This window comes from Pogona vitticeps, chromosome 1 (genome assembly GCF_051106095.1).
Source record: "Pogona vitticeps strain Pit_001003342236 chromosome 1, PviZW2.1, whole genome shotgun sequence".
Classification (NCBI taxonomy): Eukaryota; Metazoa; Chordata; class Lepidosauria; order Squamata; family Agamidae; genus Pogona; species Pogona vitticeps.
In genome coordinates, this window is record NC_135783.1 from 1,514,050 (window position 1) to 1,532,829 (window position 18,780).

General features: G+C 54.6%; 1 protein-coding gene across 1 annotated transcript; it reads left to right on the forward strand.

The window, feature by feature from the left end:
• Nucleotides 1-177: 177 nt before the first annotated feature.
• HADHB (hydroxyacyl-CoA dehydrogenase trifunctional multienzyme complex subunit beta) lies at nucleotides 178-16,766 on the forward strand. The gene is made up of 16 exons (XM_020814198.3): nucleotides 178-327; nucleotides 2,770-2,847; nucleotides 3,630-3,671; nucleotides 4,211-4,307; nucleotides 4,931-4,975; nucleotides 5,921-6,020; nucleotides 8,311-8,398; nucleotides 9,522-9,709; nucleotides 10,344-10,524; nucleotides 11,029-11,150; nucleotides 13,626-13,705; nucleotides 13,820-13,867; nucleotides 14,873-14,960; nucleotides 15,309-15,383; nucleotides 15,831-15,995; nucleotides 16,188-16,766. The coding sequence occupies exons 2-16, from the start codon at nucleotides 2,778-2,780 to the stop codon at nucleotides 16,221-16,223; spliced, it is 1,425 nt and encodes a 474-aa protein (XP_020669857.3). The 5' UTR covers nucleotides 178-327; nucleotides 2,770-2,777; the 3' UTR covers nucleotides 16,224-16,766.
• The last annotated feature ends 2,014 nt before the right edge of the window (nucleotides 16,767-18,780 follow it).

Sequence of the window (18,780 nt, forward strand, 5' to 3'; positions counted from 1 at the left end):
CCCACGCCGGCCGCCGCCGCCGCCGCCTCCTCTGTCCTCCGCCTCCTCCTGAGAAAAGGATTTCCCGGCTGTTCACGAAAAGACTTCCGGCGCCCCTTCGTGGGGTGGGCGTGGGGAGGGAAAGAGGCACATCCGGTCAGGCACTGCTGTAGAGGCCTTGAAGAGGAGGGGGGAACCTGCTGAGGAAGCCGAAGGGGACCTTCTGGGCAGGCGGCGCGCGCGACGTCAGGGGGAGGGGCGTGGCCTCGGGGGTGTCCAACGGGCCCAGCAGGCGGCCGGGAAGGTCAGGAGGAACCGCCGTTGCCGCCGCCGCCGCCGCCGCGCCCGGTGAGGAAGGGAAGGGAAGGCCTGGCCTGGCCTGGCCTGGCCGGGCGCCTCGAAGCTGGCGGGGGGGGGGTAACGTGGGAATGCGAGGGACGGAACTTGGGGCGTGGCTTAGCATGCCTTGGGCGGGGGCGTTGGTTCGTTACCGTTACCGTTACCGTTGAGGAGGAACGGAACTCCTCGTTCCTTGGGGCGAAATTACTTCTCTGCCACGTCGGGGTGGGGGTGGGGAGGCGATGGCTTTCCTGGGCGGTCTGCCCTGCAGGGTTGTTTTGTCCGCCTGTCCCTTGCTTAGGGGATCTCTTAGCAGGGCCCGGTTTGGGGTTGGTTTGTACTGTACGGTATTTTGTCTTTCACGTATTTAGAGGCCGCCCTTCCCTCGGCAGACGAGCTCCGTCCTTGTCTGTGGCTTTTAGACGGATGGTTCCTGACTTATTTATTTATTTATCTATATAAAACACACCCACAAAATGGAAGACACAAGCAATATATATACAAGGGGGTGCTGATAGGTTTTGAGCCTTTCCCAGAAAAAAAAAAAGATTGAGCTAGGCAGCTGTAACTGCCACACTATTCCACATATTCCCCCCCAGGAAGTCAAGGCATTTGCGACGTCTGTCCTGCAGCTTCTTAAGTCCCTGCAAATGAAATTCTTCCGACTGATGGCGTAACCACTCGTTTGCAGCATTCGTTGCCTCCAGAACACTCCCAAATCTTTGTCCCTTTAGGTGTATTTTTGAGTTTGGGGAACAGATAATAGTCAGAAGGAGTCGGGTCGGGAGAATAGGGTGGATGGGGCACCCCTTGAAAGCCTAAGGAGGCCAGTTTTGTCATTGTTTCACCTGCAGTGTGTGGCGAGGCGTTGTCATGCAACAGGATGACACCTTTGGAGAGCTTTCCTCGATGTTTTTCCGTGATGTTTTGCCTCAGCTTCGTCAATAAAGCTCAGTAATATTTTGCATCGATGGTTGAACCCTGTTGGAGGTCGTCCACCAGCAGAACTCCCTTCTTATCCCCGAAAACTGTTCCCATTTGCTTCTGCACCGACCTTTGTCTCAGGATCATAACAGTAGATCCAGTGTCATCACCAGTTACCAGTTTGCCCAGGAAATCTGACTCATTTCTTGCAAAATTTTCCAAAACAGCCACTGATATCCCCACACGTTTCCTCTTTTGTTCGGTCGTCAAAAGTTTGGGGATCCACTTTGCTGCCTGTTTTCTCATTTCCAAGTCATTGTGGATAATGGCACCAACTCTCTCATGTGATATTCTCAGATATATAGCAATACTTTTGGCTGATATTCGGAGGTCCTCCATGATCATGTCATGGATGTTTTTCACATTTGCATGCACAAGAGTAAGGCTCAATACTTAACAGCACCCCCTCATAATCTCTCTCTTATTGTGCTTGGCTGCACTATTGTCTTTTAATTATCTACTCCTTTGTTATCAGCTTTATGTATTGTCTTTTAATGAACTCTGATTGTGCGCTCAGGTTGTCGGCTTTAAATACTGACTTTTAATGATGTCAGCCACCTTGGCTGCTTTTCAAGGAGAAAGGTGGGGGTAAAACTACAGTACTTTAGCCATCTCATGAGAAGACTCCTTGGAAAAGACCCTGATGTTGGGAAAGTGTGAAGGCAAGAGGAGAAGGGGACGACCGAGGATGAGATATGGTTGGACAGGGTCATGGAAGCAACCAACATGAATCTGACCCAACTCCGGGAGGCAGTGGAAGACAGGAGGGCCTGGCGTGCTCTGGTCCATGGGGTCACAGAGTCAGACACGACTAAACAACAACAACAAAACTATTTTAAATAAATCATAAATACATCAATTTCTCTTGATAAGGAGATACACACACCCCCAGGATTAAAAGACATGGGACAGGATCCAACCCCGGGACAGGAGAGGAGGGCTTGTTATTCCACCCCAGAACCCTATTCGGAGATTTGAGTTTGGAAGGGTCGAGGGTTGGGGTTGGGCAGGATTTGGGGCAGGCAAAGGAAGATCGATCAGCCAAGGGGCAGAAGAGGCTCAAGAGAGCAGGTCCCTCTCAGGATGGCTTCCGTGCTCTGGAGCCACCTGGGTTTCCAAAAATGCAGCTCCTGAGTCTGGCTGGGGGTGTGTGTGTGTGAGATCCTCTTGGCTGTAGGAAGGCCTCTAGCAAGGGGGAAAGACCAGGAGACGGAGGGCCTTTAGGGCTTGGGGAGGGGCACAGGGAGTGGGGACCGTGCTTAGCCAAACGTCCATGATGAAATGGCCACCTCGGCTGATAATGGATGGACCAGCTCTGGCTGAGAGCAGCTGTTTGCCTGCCTCTGTCAGGCTGCTGCCCCTCCTTTGTTGTTGTCCTTTCAAGGTCTAGCCGCCAGCCAGGCTCCCAAAAGCAATGTGCAACTGAGTATGAACGGCTGGCTTTCTAATCCGCCCTTCCTCTTCCAGATTTCAAAATGGCCTCCATGCTGACCTGCGCCCTCAAGACCCTTCCGTCCGTCTCGCCTTGGGCCGCTGCCAGATTCTGCAAGTTAAATCCCAAATGCATGCAATTGCTGACGGGTGGGGTAAAAAGTTTTCTCTATATTCTAATAGGGCCATGGTGAAGCTCTGTGCGGGTAGACAATAAAGGAGGAGAACCTTTTGGATGCCCTTCGTTCATAGGGTTGCCATACATCGAAATAGTCAAGATTGGTTCAGAACAGCAGCATGCCATCTGAACAGCTGATTGTGTTGCTTTTGAATTGTTGATACTGTGTTTCCCTGAAAATAAGACAAAGTCTTATATTAATTTTTGCTCCAAAAAAACACATTTGGGTTTATTTTCAGGGGATATCTCATTTTTTTTTCATGTACAACAATCTACATTTATTCAAATAGAGTCACGTCTTCTTCTGGTTGTTGCTGCACAAGGTTGGAGGACAGGGTTTCACTTAACTGGGGCTTATTTTGGGGATAGGGCTTATATGACAAGCATTCTGAAAAATTATACTAGGGCTTATTTTCAGGTTAGGTCTTATTTTTCAGGGAAATTGTATGTTTTTGGAACCCTGACCAATTTTAATACTTTATATTTGTATTTATTGCTATTAATTGCGAGCTCTTTTTGGCACAGTCCTCAATGGAAAAGGAACGTGTGGCTAAACTTGGAAATCATTTTTTAAAAGGTGCTGATTTTTTAAATGTACATTTGAATGCCTGCACAAACCTGAGTTTCTACATTTTTTGTTGTTGATGTGGCAGTTAGTAATCCATGGAAGTCAATTGCTTTGCTTTAAATTTTGATACTCTTCTGTTTTGTATTTCAGCTCTGAGATCCCTAAGTTGTTCATCCCAGCTCCATGCAGCAGGTAAAAAACAAAGAGGTAGCCATGTGAGCCGAGGTCTACTTTGGGCACGTGATGAGAAGGGATGGATTCTCTGGAAAAAGAAATAATGTTGGGAAAAGGTGAAGGCAGGAGGAAGAGAAGACCGTCAAGCTTGAGATGGACTGACTTCCTAAAGGAAGCCACAGCCTTGGGTTTTCAAGATCTGACCAGGGCGGTTGAGGACATCCTTCTTTCATAGGTTCACTCAACGGTGCATAATAACCGTGATGCTTGAAGGGCAGAGCCGGGTGCTTAGGAAGCTTCTGAAACTTTATGTCAGTAGGCTGGGCTTTGTAACATCTTGGTCTTTTGGGATGGTGAATCATTCCAAGACCCCAAACGATGAAGTTGGTGTGAAATGAAACATATGGTTTTGACTAAGATGTCTGTGTGTGGGGGGGGGGGGGCGGGGCTCTTTCGAATGAAGGAGTCCTGTGTGTTTCCTGTAGTTTTAGTAAGAGAAATGTTGGTTTAGGTCTGCCATGACCTTACAGCCGGTGTTTACTGCCCTGTTTCTACAGCCCAGACGAAGAGTAAGAAAACTTTAGCAAAAAATGGAGTGAAGAATATCGTGGTGGTGGATGGCGTTCGCATTCCCTTCTTGCATTCAGGAACCACGTGAGTGTGAAGCACATCCTTGACACTTAAGAAGTCTGGGAAGTATGTGATGTTGACAGTGGGAGCCGCCCACTCACCGTTCATTCATGTTCTTCTCTGTTAGTTGTGTAAGAACCAAAACAGCACCCAAAAAAAGCTTGTTTGTTTACTTATTTACTTATTCCATTTATATGCTGCCCATCTAGCGAATTGCTGTTCTCTGCAGTGTACCACAAAGAAAATGAAGAAACGAACAATAAAATTGCTATATAACCATTTTGGGGCATTTCTCATCTCCTTCCTCCTCTTTCCCAATTAATTGGGGGGGAGCCTCCCCCAAAGCCCCTCCAAATAGCTCTGTTTTCGAGAGCTTTTTAAAGGCACAAAGGAAGGGTGGGTGCCTGACGTCACTTCTGTGGGAGGGCTTTCCGGACGGAGGACACCAGCCACTGCTGAGGAGGCCTGGTTTCTGGTTGGCATTTTCTGGGCTTCTCAAGGTGTCGAAACCTGAGGGCAGGAAGTCTGTGAGGACTGGGTTCTCAAAATGCAACACAAACAAAACAACTCCCCACCACCACCACCAAGTTGCTTTGTCCGTGTGTTAATGTTTGTGTCTGTGCGCTTCCTTTCCCTCTGATCCTCAGGTATTCAGACTTGATGCCACACGACTTGTCCAGAGCTGCACTGAAGTAAGTAGCAAATGACTAGGGAATGGAGCCAGAGGCCCCGGCGGGCTTTCTTGCCTTCTGTCCTTTAAAAATAAATAAATCTGGTTTCTTTTTTGCTCAGGAAGGAAACGGAGGGTGGGGTGGTGGCCCCCCCACAATAGCACCATCGAGAATGCCATATATAAATTCCAATTCTAGCCACTCCTGGGGGAAGGTTTTCAGCTGAAGGATGTGTTACTGCCATGCACACAACTGCAGAGCTTGGGGGAAGCCTCTGAGTCTCAAGATTGCACCCTGCGGTTGTGGCAGGGCGGGGGGGGGGGGCTTTCCCCAAACAGAGTAGTGGTTCGGTCACACCATTGGGTCTGAGATCAGGGCTGTTGATGGCAGGGGCCTGGTTCATAGGGTTGCCCTAAACCAGGATTGTCCGTACATGGCAGCGTCTCTGAGCGATAACGCTGGTCCGAAGGCAAATGGACAAAGTGTAAGCTTGGCCAAGAAACATAACTAAGCTCTTTTTTTGTTCAGTTGAGAATTGAAGGTCCATGATAGCTATGAAGAGAACAGCATGATTCTGCCAAAGCAGTTTTCCTGCCTGACATGCAAACTCTTTGTAAAACTGAAAATAAGCATCCTATCTCAAATGAGCCCATGATTCCAGAATGTTTCTGAGGCCTGAATTGGACAAAGCTTTATCTGAAGGGTAGAGTTCCTGTAGAGAGGCGGAGGAGGTGGTGGTTGGACGGTAATTAGTGGAGAAATGCATGAACGTCGAGAAGCAAGTTCTCTCATTGCTGCCCGCCCCTGTGGTTGTGGGTTTGACTTTTTCTGGTCCAGTACCAGCTCCTGTGGCAGTGTGTTGAGTGGGGCACCCGGGGGGGGGAAGGAGAGGAGTCGCCGCTCATCTCTGCTCACGTTCTTGCTTTCCTGTCCCCGTTGTTTTTCCTTCTGATGCTTTCCGCTCAGGGGCCTCCTCAATCGGACCGAAGTCCCAAAGGAAGCCGTGGAGTACATCATCTTTGGCACGGTCATCCAGGAGGTGAAAACCAGCAATGTTGCTAGAGAGGTATGTAAGTAAGATGGGGAGGAAAGCCCCCTGCAGACACAGGGAGGTTGTCCATGCGGGGATTGGGGAGGAGGGAATGGAGGAGCAAGCAGGAGAAGGACTCGCTTTAATTCCATCTCACACAGCTATGCATTAAAAACTCAAGCAAGGCTCTCCCTTTGTCAGATTCTGGCCAGGCCTCTTGTCTTCTGTGAACAGGCGAATCCTGGCCTCACATGGACACTGAAACTCCCATTTGTCCTTCCTGGCATTTCCTGGTGGATTGGGCACGGTCCTTACAGCTGGCCTAGTTTTGGGACTTCCTTCTCGAAGTGCCTCTGCCTCGTGAAGTGCTCCAGGGTTCCTGCTATCTCTCTTGGCCCTTGGGCCGATGCAGCATCCCAGGCGGTGGGGCAGCCCCACAGCAGGCAGTTCCCCATGGCACGGGAGCGCCGATGGAAGGCAGGAGGCGGCCCCGAGCGCTGCCGCCATTTTGGACCCATGGTGACTAAATCCGTCCGGAGCCCCGGCTGTCTTTAGCTGGAGGGGAGAAGAGGCACCACGAGGGGGGGGTCTGTTCACCCGGAACCCCCCCCCCTCTTCTTGGGTGTCAGCAGAAGGTCAAGCTCCCAGCTGCCCGTTTTTGTCAGTTTTCTGTGCAGAAAAGAGTTCTGGCCCTTTTTTCTCTTCTTCTTTTAAGGAGGAAAACACATCCCAAGCATGTGTCAACATGTTTATTATCTCTGGCTTAAAAGAGCCCCCTGTCAGAGGACTTTGAACCTGCTGACAGGCCCTGTTCCAGCTCTGTAAAGAACACGTGAAGATAATGATAACATAGGTTGCTGTGAACAGTGGAAAATGCAAGACGCTCGTTGGCCAATGCCAACAGTTTTGCCAGCCTCCAGGCACTCCCCAGTGGGGGAGGGCCCGGTGCCTCTGGCCTTGCGCAAGGGCAGTGGGCCTCCTCCTCCTCCTCCCCCTTCCGGCTTGTGTTCCTCCTGCGGGCTGCCTTCCTCGCTGGCCCCAGCTTTTGGTGCCCGGCTGGCTGCTCAGCATCGCCCTCTGTGGCGCAATTGTAGCTCCGGACTGCATCCTGAACTGTAACCCACTTGGCAGTGTGTCCGTGAAGGTGTGGCTCGCCCCCCCCCCCCCGTCTCCAGGAGCAGCTTCACAGGCAGCCTGCTTCCCCAGCCTCCGCTGCCTGTCACCCTTCTGCTTGGGAAGCCTGCCAGGGACAGGGCACAGCGGGGGCCTCCTGGTGTGGCGTCACAGTTTCCATTGGGTGATGACGGGGAACCTCTTGGATGATGTTTTTTCCCCTCCAGAAAAGAGGGGGTGGCCTCTGTGAAGCACTTGACCCGAATATTCCCCTGCATACCTTGCGTGTCTCTGTCTAGGAGTGGACCCGAACGTCTGATATAAAAATAGGCGCCCCTGTTCACTTTCCACTTTCCGAGGGCCTTTGCCCTTCTCTCCCGCAGGGAGGATCGTTCACGATTCCTTCCACTGTTCATGTGAGACACTGGAGTGGAGGGGAAAAGTCCTGCCTGGGGGACCCGGGGAGGGAAGGGGGGGGCAAGCTGCCTTACAGGCCTGCCTCCCTGGAAGAATTGGGGGCCCCCAGAGGTTCCCTGACCAGCCCATGCCCAGTGGCCCTGTGGCTGCTCTTAGGCTGGTCAGCACGAGGGAAGGCCTCCCCCTGCGGTGGGCAGCGGCCAGAGATGTTGCCGCAACAACCCCTCATAGCCGCTGGACGAGGCCGCACAGGCAGGGGTGCTGGGATCCTTCCGTGACGGCCTCAGAAACGGCTCCCGAAGCCCCGGCTGTCGTGCGGGCAGGAGGCGGCCCGGAAGGAATCTCTGGCCGCCGGGGTTTAAGCTCAGGTTTCTTGGGCCAGGATTTCCTGCGCCAGGTGCCACTCTGGCTCCCGGTGACGGACAGGGGCTGTGTTTTGGTAAGGATTCTGTGTCCCCCAAAATGAAGGCTGGCTGTTGTCCCAGACCTGCTTCCGAGGAATGGCTCAGAGGGGGGTGGGGTGCGTGTGACCTGGGCGCGCGCTTGCTTGCTTGCTTGCTCGTTGGGCTCGAGGCCACACATGGGACAAGGCTCTGCCACGGCAGGTCCCTCCTCTGTGGGGACCTGGAGAAGGGAGATGAGGGCCGGGCGCCGTCTCCGCGTCCCGGCCTAGAGGGAAGGGGGCCTGCGGACCCCGCCAAGAGGCGCAACCCGAAGGGGCTGGCGTGGCCGGGAAGGGTCGAGAGAGGCAAGCCCTTCCTGAGCGCCCGCGTCTTTTCTTTTGTGCTCGCTGCAGGCTGCCTTGGGGGCCGGCTTCTCGGACAAGACCCCTGCCCACACGGTCAGCATGGCGTGCATCTCCTCCAACCAAGCCATCACGACAGGTACGTTTCCCTGAAGGGAGGCTGCTGTGAGGGGGCAGAGGTCGAGAGAGTTCTTATCGCATTGAGCGGTGTGTGTAAATAACAAGGTGGGTGTTTTTTTCCAGCTGGCAAATGGGCTCCTCGGGGTGCTGGTCAGGTGGCCCCTGGCCTCCGCTCGCGACAGCAGCCATGCAGCCCCCCCAGGCCGTGTTTTGAGCCCATGACCCCACCCAAGTTGGGAAAGCAGCAGCAGCAGCACTGGTTTCTTTTTTTTAAATTGTAGAATGGTTCTTCTCGAAAACAAATTCCACATTTTGTTTTAGCAAAAACATAACACCTCCCCCCAACCATGCTGTTTTGCTTGGCGTGGAGGGGTTTTTTTGCTGGTGGCTTCTTTGTTGACTTTCGGTTTCTGCAGGTCCCCAGGGAGGTCCCGGGTTTAGGCGTGTGGCTCCTGGACACCCCCCCCCCCCAGGGTTGCCCAGCCATGGTGACTGTTTGCCAGTGGCTGCTTTCCTTCCATCAGCAGGTCCCCGTTAAATATTGCAGCCACGCTGAAGTCAGGGGAGGGATCCGCCCTAAGTCCTTGCTAAGTTTCTGCAGGAAGTGATGCTGCCTCAGAGAACCTGATGCGGGAATTATTCACTGCCCCGAGACAGGTTTCTGCCCCCCCCCCCATTTAAGAGGAGAGGTGGCAAAACAAGAGATCAGCTGAGCCCAAGGGGTGGCATGGTGGGGAGACCAGCCCAGTGGGTTGGCTTTGAGCTGGGGCAAAAATGGGAACTGGGGGGGGGGAATGTGTTAAAGTAGGAGGTGGAGAGAGTCCCCCTCCCTCGGAGGGAGTTCCCGTTTGCCCCCCGGGCTGCTCTTCTGTTCTTTTGGGCTGCGGTTCTCACCCTTCTGTTTGGCAGTTTCTGCACAAACCCTCCCTAAGTTCAGCCCGGATTTCTCACTGGAGCAGTGGCAGCTGAAAAAGAGGTCCCGTTCTTCCGGTAGTGAAAGGTTAAGGGGGAAAGTTGCAGGAACGGCTGCCTTCCTGCCTTCCTCCATCCCAGCCTCCTGCCTCCCCCCCCCATGTTGGAGGAGGGGGGTCGGGGCCTCCCTTGTGCCCGGCCAGGTGCCATCTTGGCTTTGTCCCTTGCAGGCGTCGGCCTCATTGCCTCCGGGCAGATGGACGTGGTGATCGCTGGTGGTGTGGAGCTGATGTCGGACGTCCCCATCCGGCACAGTCGGAAGATGAGGAAGACCATGCTGGGACTCTCACGGGCAAAAACCTTGGGCCAAAGGCTGTCGCTCATCTCCAGGATCCGCCCTAATTACTTTACTCCTGAGGTAAACAAAGCAAGACGGATCAACAGCAGAGAGAGCTCTCTCCCCCTTGCCCCCCCCCCACACCCCGTTTTCTCAGGGTGCTTGTTTTGTTAATCGGTTAAGGAAAGGAGGAAGGGCCAAACGGTCCGGCCGTGGCCGAGCAGGCCTGTTGAGTCTTGGAGTGCTGAAATCTCCTCAGAGGCCCAGACGACGGTGGCGTAGACAAGTCCCCGCAGCGACTGTTAGTCTTGAGATGGAGGCTGCTGACCCAGAGTGGCAGCTGGCACTTTCCTCTGAAAGGAGAGGAGGCGATGGAAGCGTCCGGGGGTGGCCCGGGAAGGGCTTGGCTCAGGGAAGGAGTGGCTCCAGAGGCTGCCCCAAGCAAGTCAGGGGGTGGGGGGGACGAGAGCCCAGGGCTGTTCGTTTGGTGCAGCCATGCCTGACGAAGAGCGAGCTTTTTAGGGGACCCGAGAGAATAAAGGAGGTGGAAGGCAGGCAGCGGAGAGGAAAGACACCTGAAGGCGGGGAGCAGGTCTTCTCGGAACCCGCTGGAAACCTTAAATGCTGCCGCTGAATTCTGGCTATTCCACCGAGGAGTCGAGCGTTTACTCCCAAGGAGCAGCTTTTTCCGAGCACTTTTTCTGGCTTCTTGCAGCTCCCGGCCGTGGCCGAGTTCTCCACCAACGAGACCATGGGCCACTCGGCGGACCGTCTGGCGGCCGCCTTCGCCATCTCCCGCTTGGAGCAGGATGAGTATGCTTTGCGGTCCCACAGCCTGGCCAAGAAAGCCCAGGACGAAGGGCTCCTGACGGACGTGGTGCCCTTCAAGGTCCCAGGTAAGGTGCCGGATGGAGGAACCGGGGGGACGTTCATCCGTTTCCCTCCAGCTCCCACCTCGGAGCCCTGGGCCGGGGGGGGGGGAAGAAGCTCTGCCGGGAGCAGCTCTCTGTGAAATGACCAATGAAAGGGAGGAACAGCAGCTCTTGAAGGAGTGGAGAGGGAGAGGAAGGAGAAGGCTTGTTCTCCTCTGCATACACATTTGAAGGCCTTCCCCCCCTTCCCAGTTCCTGCAAGCAGAGCAGGTGGAAACTCTGAGGAGAGGTGGAAGGGGCTGCCCCCTAAGGAGGAAGTGGAGAGAAAGCCAGGGGAGGTGGGGGTCCCATGGGCAGAAGGGGAAATGGCCAAGAGATTCGTTTTGCAGAGGGTTGGACTTGATGGTCTTCTGGGCCCCTTCTGACTCCATGATGCTTTGATATGGCATGGAGACAGGCTGAAGCTTCTTGCCCGATTCAAAACATCCCAGCCTGCTCTTGAGCTGCAGCCTCTTTACATTCTTGCAGGCAAGGACACCGTCCTGCAGGATAACGGAGTCCGTCCGTCTTCGCTGGAGAAGATGGGTCAGCTGAAGCCCGCCTTCATCAAGCCCTACGGGACGGTCACTGCTGCCAACTCCTCTTTCTTGGTAAGGGGCGTGGACCATTCTCCCATGTAAACAAAAGCAAGGAAATGGGGAAAAAGGGAAACCTCTCCGCTTTTTTACGGGCCTCAGAGTTAGCCTCCCAGGAAACACAGAGGAGACGGCCCGCCGTGGGCTGAGATGTTGCTTACCGCTTTGAATCCGGGTCTGACCCTTGAGACATGTTTTCCTTCAAAAATGTCAGGCCTTGACCCAGGAGAAACTGCGATGCCTCAACCGGTGGTTTGCTTTTCTGGGAGCGAGGCCCGGGCCCCTGCTCGCTTTTTTTGGGTGGGGCGCTTCCTGCCTCTCCCTGCAGAGCTTCCAAGCCCGGCTGGCTACCCCCTGCCTGGAGCTCTCAGTGCCTCAGGACCAGTGTGGGTTGGCGCCCTCAGGGGGGGGGGGGCACTGGTGGGCTTGGCTTTGCCACCAGCGAGGAAGCTGGGGTGAGTGGGGCTAGGAGGGAAGGGGGCCCATCCGAGGGGAGGAAATCTCCCCTTTCAAAAACTGCTGAGGAACCTGGCAGGGTGGCTGGGGGGGGGAGCTTCTGGAGAGACTTCTGAATCTCACAGAAAGAGAAGGGGAAATGGCTTCCACCCCCAGGCGAAGGTTTGGGTGGCGGGAGCGCCCGGCTGCCATGTGCCTTCCTTCGTCTGGGCGAGGAGATGAGCGGTGTCGTTTCCCCCTCAACTGGACGTATCCTGGCCCCTCTTTCAGAGCCCCTCTGCATTTGCGAAGGGTCTTGGCTCCTTTTCCACACTGCTGCCACAGGCAAGGGGGCAGCTTGTTGTTACTGAACAAGGAGTGGGGAGGGTCTCACTCCCTCCCCCGCAAGGAGTCCACCAGCACAAAAAACCTTGGTGGAGGGCAGCAGCTTCTTTGGGACAGAGAATTGTAGAAAATAGAGATGGGGGTTTTTGTACAATGGTGCCTCACTTAACGATGTTAATTGGTTCCCAAAAAAACATCGCTATGGGAAAACATCGCTAAGCGAAACACCATTTCCCATAGGAATGCATTGAAAACCGGTTACCATCCTTAAGCGAAAATCGCCATAGGAAACATCGCTAAGCGAAACAATGTTTCCCCCATTGGAATGCATTGAAGCCTATTCAATGCATTCCAATGGGAGAGAAAAAAATTCACCAAAAATTAACGAAGAGTCAGAACAAAGCCAAATTAAGTTTGCAAAGGTTTTACAAGGTGCACTAATGATCCCAAGCATTTAAAACAGTTTTTGAACATTTTAAGACACTTTAAAAATAGCGAAAATGGACATTGTTAAGCGAAACAGGGGGACCTAGACTGTCATCGCTAAGCGAGGCAAGGTCCCGAACATTGCTATGCGAAATTTCCCCATAGGGAACATGGCTAAACGGAGCGCAAAATCGCTCCAAAAACCTCATCGCTAAGCGAATACATCGTTAAACGAGGCAATCGCTAAGCGAGGCACCACTGTATATGAATATCCCCCACACACTATGAAATAACGACAACCCGGCCCCATGGGGCTTGATGGTCCACTCACCATTGCTCATGCATGCTTGATGGAGCCTTCCTCTCGTGCTGTTGTCCACCATCAATTATCCAGTCCCGGCAGGAGACGGGATGAGAAAAGCTTGGAAGGCTTGGACCATGCGATTCCTCCCTACACTTGGCCAGGGACAGTCCAGTTCTGCAGCTGGCCCACCGGGAGATGGGCAAAAGTCAGGGGGCTCCAGAGGGTTTCCCTTGCCATTCATGGCGCTCTGGCTGCAGCTGTAACCCGGTGCGTCGTTGCGATCTCTTAGCAGCTTTGCGTTTCCCTGACCCCTGGCTGCCCTCCTGCCCCACTCGGGAGGGCTTTGCCTTCTGCCTCTTTTCACCCACTTCCCCTTCCGCTTATCCCTTGCACCCCCCTTCAGCCTCGCAGCTCTCCCCCTTCCCCTGAGCCTTCCCTCTGCCTCTCGTTGGCTGCTCCCCACTTCATCTCTTCCCTCCCAGGCGCTTGATCTGAGGGCCTGCCCTTCCTCAGACCCCCTTGCTCCCTCAAAGGGCCGCAGGGATATGTACGTGAGAGTGCTTGGGCTCCTCGGTCCTCAAGCAAAAGAGCCGCTGTCCTCCCGAAGGGTCCTCGGCCCTTCGCTGGCGCAGGAGGGGTCTCCGCTTTGGTGTCGAGGCCGGCGCAGCTCGGCTCCCCGGCGAGAAGCCCGCTCTCAGACCAGCCACCTCCTCGGCAGCCGGGGGGGGGGAGTTTGAAACTTTTCCTCGGGGTTCCTTCAGTCGTGAGCAGTGCTTTCCAGCCTTGGGTCCCCCGGGTGGGTTTCGGACTGCCACTCCCAGGAATCCTGGCCAGCACCGCTTGGGGTGAAGGCTTCTGGGAGTTGTAGTGTAAACAAAGGCCTGGGTTCTTGTCGTCGCCTTCTGTTCTCAGGGGTGGGTGGGAGGGGGTCCCCGTTCTGCTCCCTCAACTGACCCGAGCTCTCCGGCTCTCCTTTCCAGTCGGATGGGGCCTCGGCGGTCCTCTTGATGTCCGAAGAGAAGGCGCTGGCGCTGGGGTACAAGCCGAAGGCCTACCTCCGGTGAGCAGGGGTGGCTCTGAGGTCCTCTGACGGGGCGGCGGGTCCTGCCCACGTCCCCCCCCCGCCCCCCCCCCCCAGTCTCACAGTTGCCTCTTTCCCTTCTCTGTCGCTCAGGGATTTCGTCTACGTCTCCCAGGACCCCAAGGATCAGCTCCTGCTCGGGTACGTGGCACGCCAAGGGGGTCTTTTGAAACAACGGGGTGCTTGCCTCTCCTCTCTCCTTCAAGAAGCCCTCTCGGCTCTCTTCCGGAGCTCAGCCTCCAAGCAGGCACCTTCTTCGCTCTGGGCGGCCCCCGAGGGATGGGGGTTCAAGGGGCCTCCAGGCAGGGCCGTTGCCAGTGACAGGGCCCTCGGCTCATAGCCTCCAGGGCAGGCTGGGGAGCTTGTCACGGAAGGGCCTGGAGGACGCTCCCCTCTCCCCCCCCCAAAAAAGCCCACCTTGCGTCAACTGCGGGTCAGACGACATGACAGAGACGGAGCCACAGCAACCGTCATGTCAGGTTCTTGGCTTTGTTTCACTGGGAGGGGCTTTGCCCTACTTAGAGGCATCGTCCCGGCTGAGGCACCGCCTGCTGGAGGGCATCTGTAGGAGGCAGGGCTGGGTGAGGGCAACCTGGCCCACCTCACGCCTTCTCCCTTTACAAGGGGGGAGGGAGAAATGCCCCGTGGGTGAAGCCCCACGCTCTTATCTCCATCACTCGTCAAAGAGTGAGGATGCAGGCAAGCACGGAGCTGTTCTAGGGTGGCGAGAAATACCTGTTTGCCAACACCGGCATTCCAGCTTTGGGTGCCTGGATTTTGGAACAGAGTCTGGCAGAAGGCGGCGGCCCAGGAAGGCCGATGTGAAACGAAAGGAGGCTTTCTCTGCCGTTTGAGAAAGCCGTTTGCTTTGGCTTTGGGGTCTCTTCTTTAACTGGGATGCAGGTGAGAGGGTTAATGGGGCCCCTGTGCCTTTTCCGCCCTCTGTCCACCTCCTGGCATGCCACTGGAGATCCGTCTTTTAAGAGTTCCGGAGGGAGGCTGATGGTCTGTACCTTCCGCCATCGGGGTGCGAGGCAGGGGGCACAGGGGCAAGTGATGTAAAGCAACCCAGGGCATCCTCTGCATGCCCTCACCACCTCCTTCTCCCTGCCCAGCCCTGATGATGGCCCTTCCTTCTCCCCACAGGCCAACATACGCAACTCCGAAAGTGCTGGCGAGGGCTGGCCTCACCATGGCAGACATCGACGTCTTTGAGTTCCACGAAGCCTTTGCAGTAAGCGTGAGGGTCAGAGGGCCCGGCTGTGCAGCCCCAGGGCTGGCTGCTCCCGTCCGGTCCCTCCTGGGCCTTCCATGAGCGGAGTGTGTCTCCCAGAGCACCATCGGAAAGGGGAAACCACATCGGAGCACTTTGATGTTGAGAAAACCCTGGGAAGTCCCAGTTCAGATGGATGGCACGTGGTCATTACTTCCACGTAAAATATGGCTTTCCCAGAGAGATGTCAGAGAATCATCCATGACCCCTTGCTCCATGATTAACCAGCTTGTTCTCGCTAGTTCTTGACAGGCTTGGACTTTGATTGTCTCTACGGTGGCTTATTTTCCTTCTTCCTTTCCCTTTTAGGGGCAAATTTTAGCAAATTTGAAAGCGATGGATTCAGACTGGTTTGCCCAAAACTACATGGGCAGAACATCTAAGGTAAGGCTGTGGTGGGCGAGAGGTGCCCACGGGATTTTTGCTCCCTCAAGGCAGCCTCTCCCTGCTGCCCAGGGTTTCCCTGACGTTTGGGGAGTTTCACCCCTGCTCTTCCCTTGACTACCCTGGAGAGCCATGTCCCTCTTTAAAAGAAAATGGCTGCCTTTTGAGGCAAGATTTATAAATGTTGTATTTTTTTTTAAAAAAAAAAATAACACTTTGTATTTGGAGAGTTCTGGCAGCTCGGGACCCTGCGCGTCTTCCCACCCTGCCCTCGAATTGCTGCTGGTGTTTTAACTTTGGTGTTCTCATCTTGATGGACGGGGTGCCCTGATTTTCTAAGGTGTTGTGTGGTGGTTTGCGCCTTCCCACAAAGGCTGATGGAGGGCTGGGCTGCTTCGTCCAGTGCCCCGCGAGGGCCTAACCCCCCGTCTTCCCCTTCGCTTGCAGGTTGGAGCTCCCGCACTGGACAAATTCAACAACTGGGGCGGGTCCCTCTCGCTGGGGCATCCCTTTGGCGCCACCGGCTGCCGCTTGGTGATGACGGCGGCTCACAGGCTGAAGAAGGAAGGAGGGCAGTATGGCCTAGTGGCTGCTTGTGCTGCTGGAGGACAGGTGAGGACTCCTCCTGAAGGGCCTCCTTATTCTGGGGGCTGCCGGCCTTGGGTTTTGGGGTCTCTCTCTCTCTCTGTGACTCAGCAGCTGCAAAGAGGCGAGTCTTTGTAACCCCCTTTCCTGAGGATGGAAAGGAGGGCCCTGTTCCTTCTGTAACAATGAGCCTTGTCTTCTCTCTCTCTCTCTCTGCAGGGCCATGCGATGCTGGTGGAGCTCTACCCGCAGTAATGGCAGAAAAGTGCTGCCACCAAGGCGCTAACTCTGCTGTGAGCCCAATGTCCTGCACTAGCGCACGAATCCTGAAATCCGTCTCTGGTCCTCCCGGGAAGGAGACCCCCACCCCCCACCACAAGTGGCCTTTGTAAATATCTTCTAGTCTCTTACAGCACCTGATTGAAAAGTTGCTGGATGGACATTCCCCAGCTTCCATTTCAATATTCATGTCAAGAAGGATGTTTGTGTGTGTGTGTAATAGTCTTGACCCAGCATGTGCCACGGTGAGCCCTTTCTCCTCGTGTGAAGAGCATAAGATTTGGACTGTTCCTGTTCTGAAAGCCGGTGTCTCTCCAGCGACGGTCAGCCCAGTTTTTTAAAGCAGAGCCGGTCGTATGGAGGAGTGTCGCTTTTTAAAAGAGGGCCGCAGCTATGCCGAGGTTTTCCCCTTCCCTTTCGCACCTGAAGACCCATAGGAAAGGAAGCAGGCCATGAACAGAGTTGGGTAGGGTGTCCTGCCATACCTACCAGCCTTAATAAACGAGCAAAATCTGATTAGAGGGGTGTCCGTCCCTGTCCTTGGGTTGCTTTCATGGGCCTCAAAGCGGCAAAAGCACCGATGGGCCCAGCCCTCGAGGGGGATTTCATTGTGCTTTGGGTGTAAATGGGGGGGGGGGGAATCCTTTCCCTCAAAAACTGAACAAGACAAAACACGGGCTGAGTGAGTTCTTTTCTAACCATCCCACCAAAGCCCATCCCCTCTCAAGCTGTTCATCATCCTGTTCCGAGGTGTTTTAATCTGCGCTTACAATCGGACACATTTATTGCTGCTGCTGCTGAGGTTTTGCATCTCCCCTTTTGTAACTGACGCTGTGGTCCTGATGAACTCTGATCTGGAGGGGGAGAGGAAGCAGCCATTGCCCACCTTCCTCTTCTGAGAAGCCCCTCTCGGCCGTTGGTGCTCAGAGCCGTTTTCCACTGGAATGAGAAAAGAACCGGAGAGTCTTGCCCACGGGACATCCGTCCTGCCACGGCCTTCCCGGCAGAGCCAGCCACCCTGCGGCCACAGCCAAGCCAAGCCCCACCTCCTTACCCCAAGATCTTGCAGAGGGGAGGAGGTGGTGGTGGCTTTGCTCAGAGCCTCTCTGGGCTTTGGAGAGAGTTTCTCTCCAGGTGGATATCAATTAAAAGTGACTTCAGATTGGCAGAGTGCTTGGTTTAGAACACTGTTTCTTAACCTTGGGTTACTCAGGGGTTTTGGACTGCAACTCCCAGAAGCCTTCACCGCCAACTGTGCTGGCTGGGGTTTCTGGGAGTTGCAGTTCAAAAACATCCGAGTAACAAAGGTTAAGAACCACTGGTTTAGAAGACCAAAGCATTCGAACCAGAGATGGTGGCAAGAGGGAGGGGTAGCGCTTTTCAAAGACTCGAAGGGTGGTCCTGCAGAGAAGGGGGCAGGATCTGCTCTCGGGCATCCCAGAGTGCAGGATGGGCAACCATGGGCTCAAGTTACAGGAAGCCGGATTTGGGTAGAATATCAGGGGGAAACTTCCTGTTAGAGTAGTACGACCGTGGAACTCATGACCTCAGGAGGTGGATTCCTGCACTGAGCATGGGGTTGGACTGGATGGCCTTAGAGGCCCCTTCCAACTCCACGATTCTAGGATTCTAATTCTACTGTTTGGGAGAACCCAGGGCCGGTTCACATGCTGGCAGAGATTGCAGCTTTGCTCTCCTAGGGCTCAGTGAGGATTTCGGGGCCCCATCCTGTCCAATCCCACTCTGCTAAATTTACAGGATTTGTTCTAAATGGGAGGTGGGGCAAGTGGCCAAATTAGCGAGTATTGGGGAAACGGATTCCCCTCGAGCTAGGGGTGGGTGGGCTTTAGAAGAATCTGCCCCTGGTGCCATGCCCTGGAGGGTCAGCCCCCATGGCTCTTTCCCTCAAGCGTGACTGCCTTGCTCCCTCCTTCTGAGCGGACGCGGGAGTGTATGACCCCTCTTCTTCAATGCACCGCATGTCCTCTGCGGCCACCCCCTAACAAGACACCCTGCCTGGCAGCTTTACCCATTGGTGGATCAGGGCCATGGGCCATTGTGTTCTGTCCTCACAAGGAGTCCCATTTCCAGCACAGACGTTGCAGCACAAGTAAAGCTCTTTTGCATGTGCAACAGACACACTGGCCAGGGTCTAACACATTTCCAGGCACCTTCTGGCCCCACAACAGTTCACCTGTTTGCTCAGAAGGCCCCCACAGAAAGGACGCCAGAGGACAGGTGTCCCATAGTCAGTGAGGATGGGTGGCTGCCCCCAGGCACAGGGGGACACCTAAGGCCCATCATGTCCTCTCCCCTCCGAAGCGACCAACATGAATCTGACACAACTCCAGGAGGCAGTAGAAGACAGGAGGGCCTGGCGTGCTGTGTGGTCCGTGGGGTCACGAAGAGTCCGCGACAGGACTTAACGACTAAACAAATAAACAAATCTTTAGCCTCTGACTTCCAGAATGTTTGGAACACAACCTTGGAAGGCAGAACAGAAATGCCTTCACTGAATTCATAAAAGGCATTT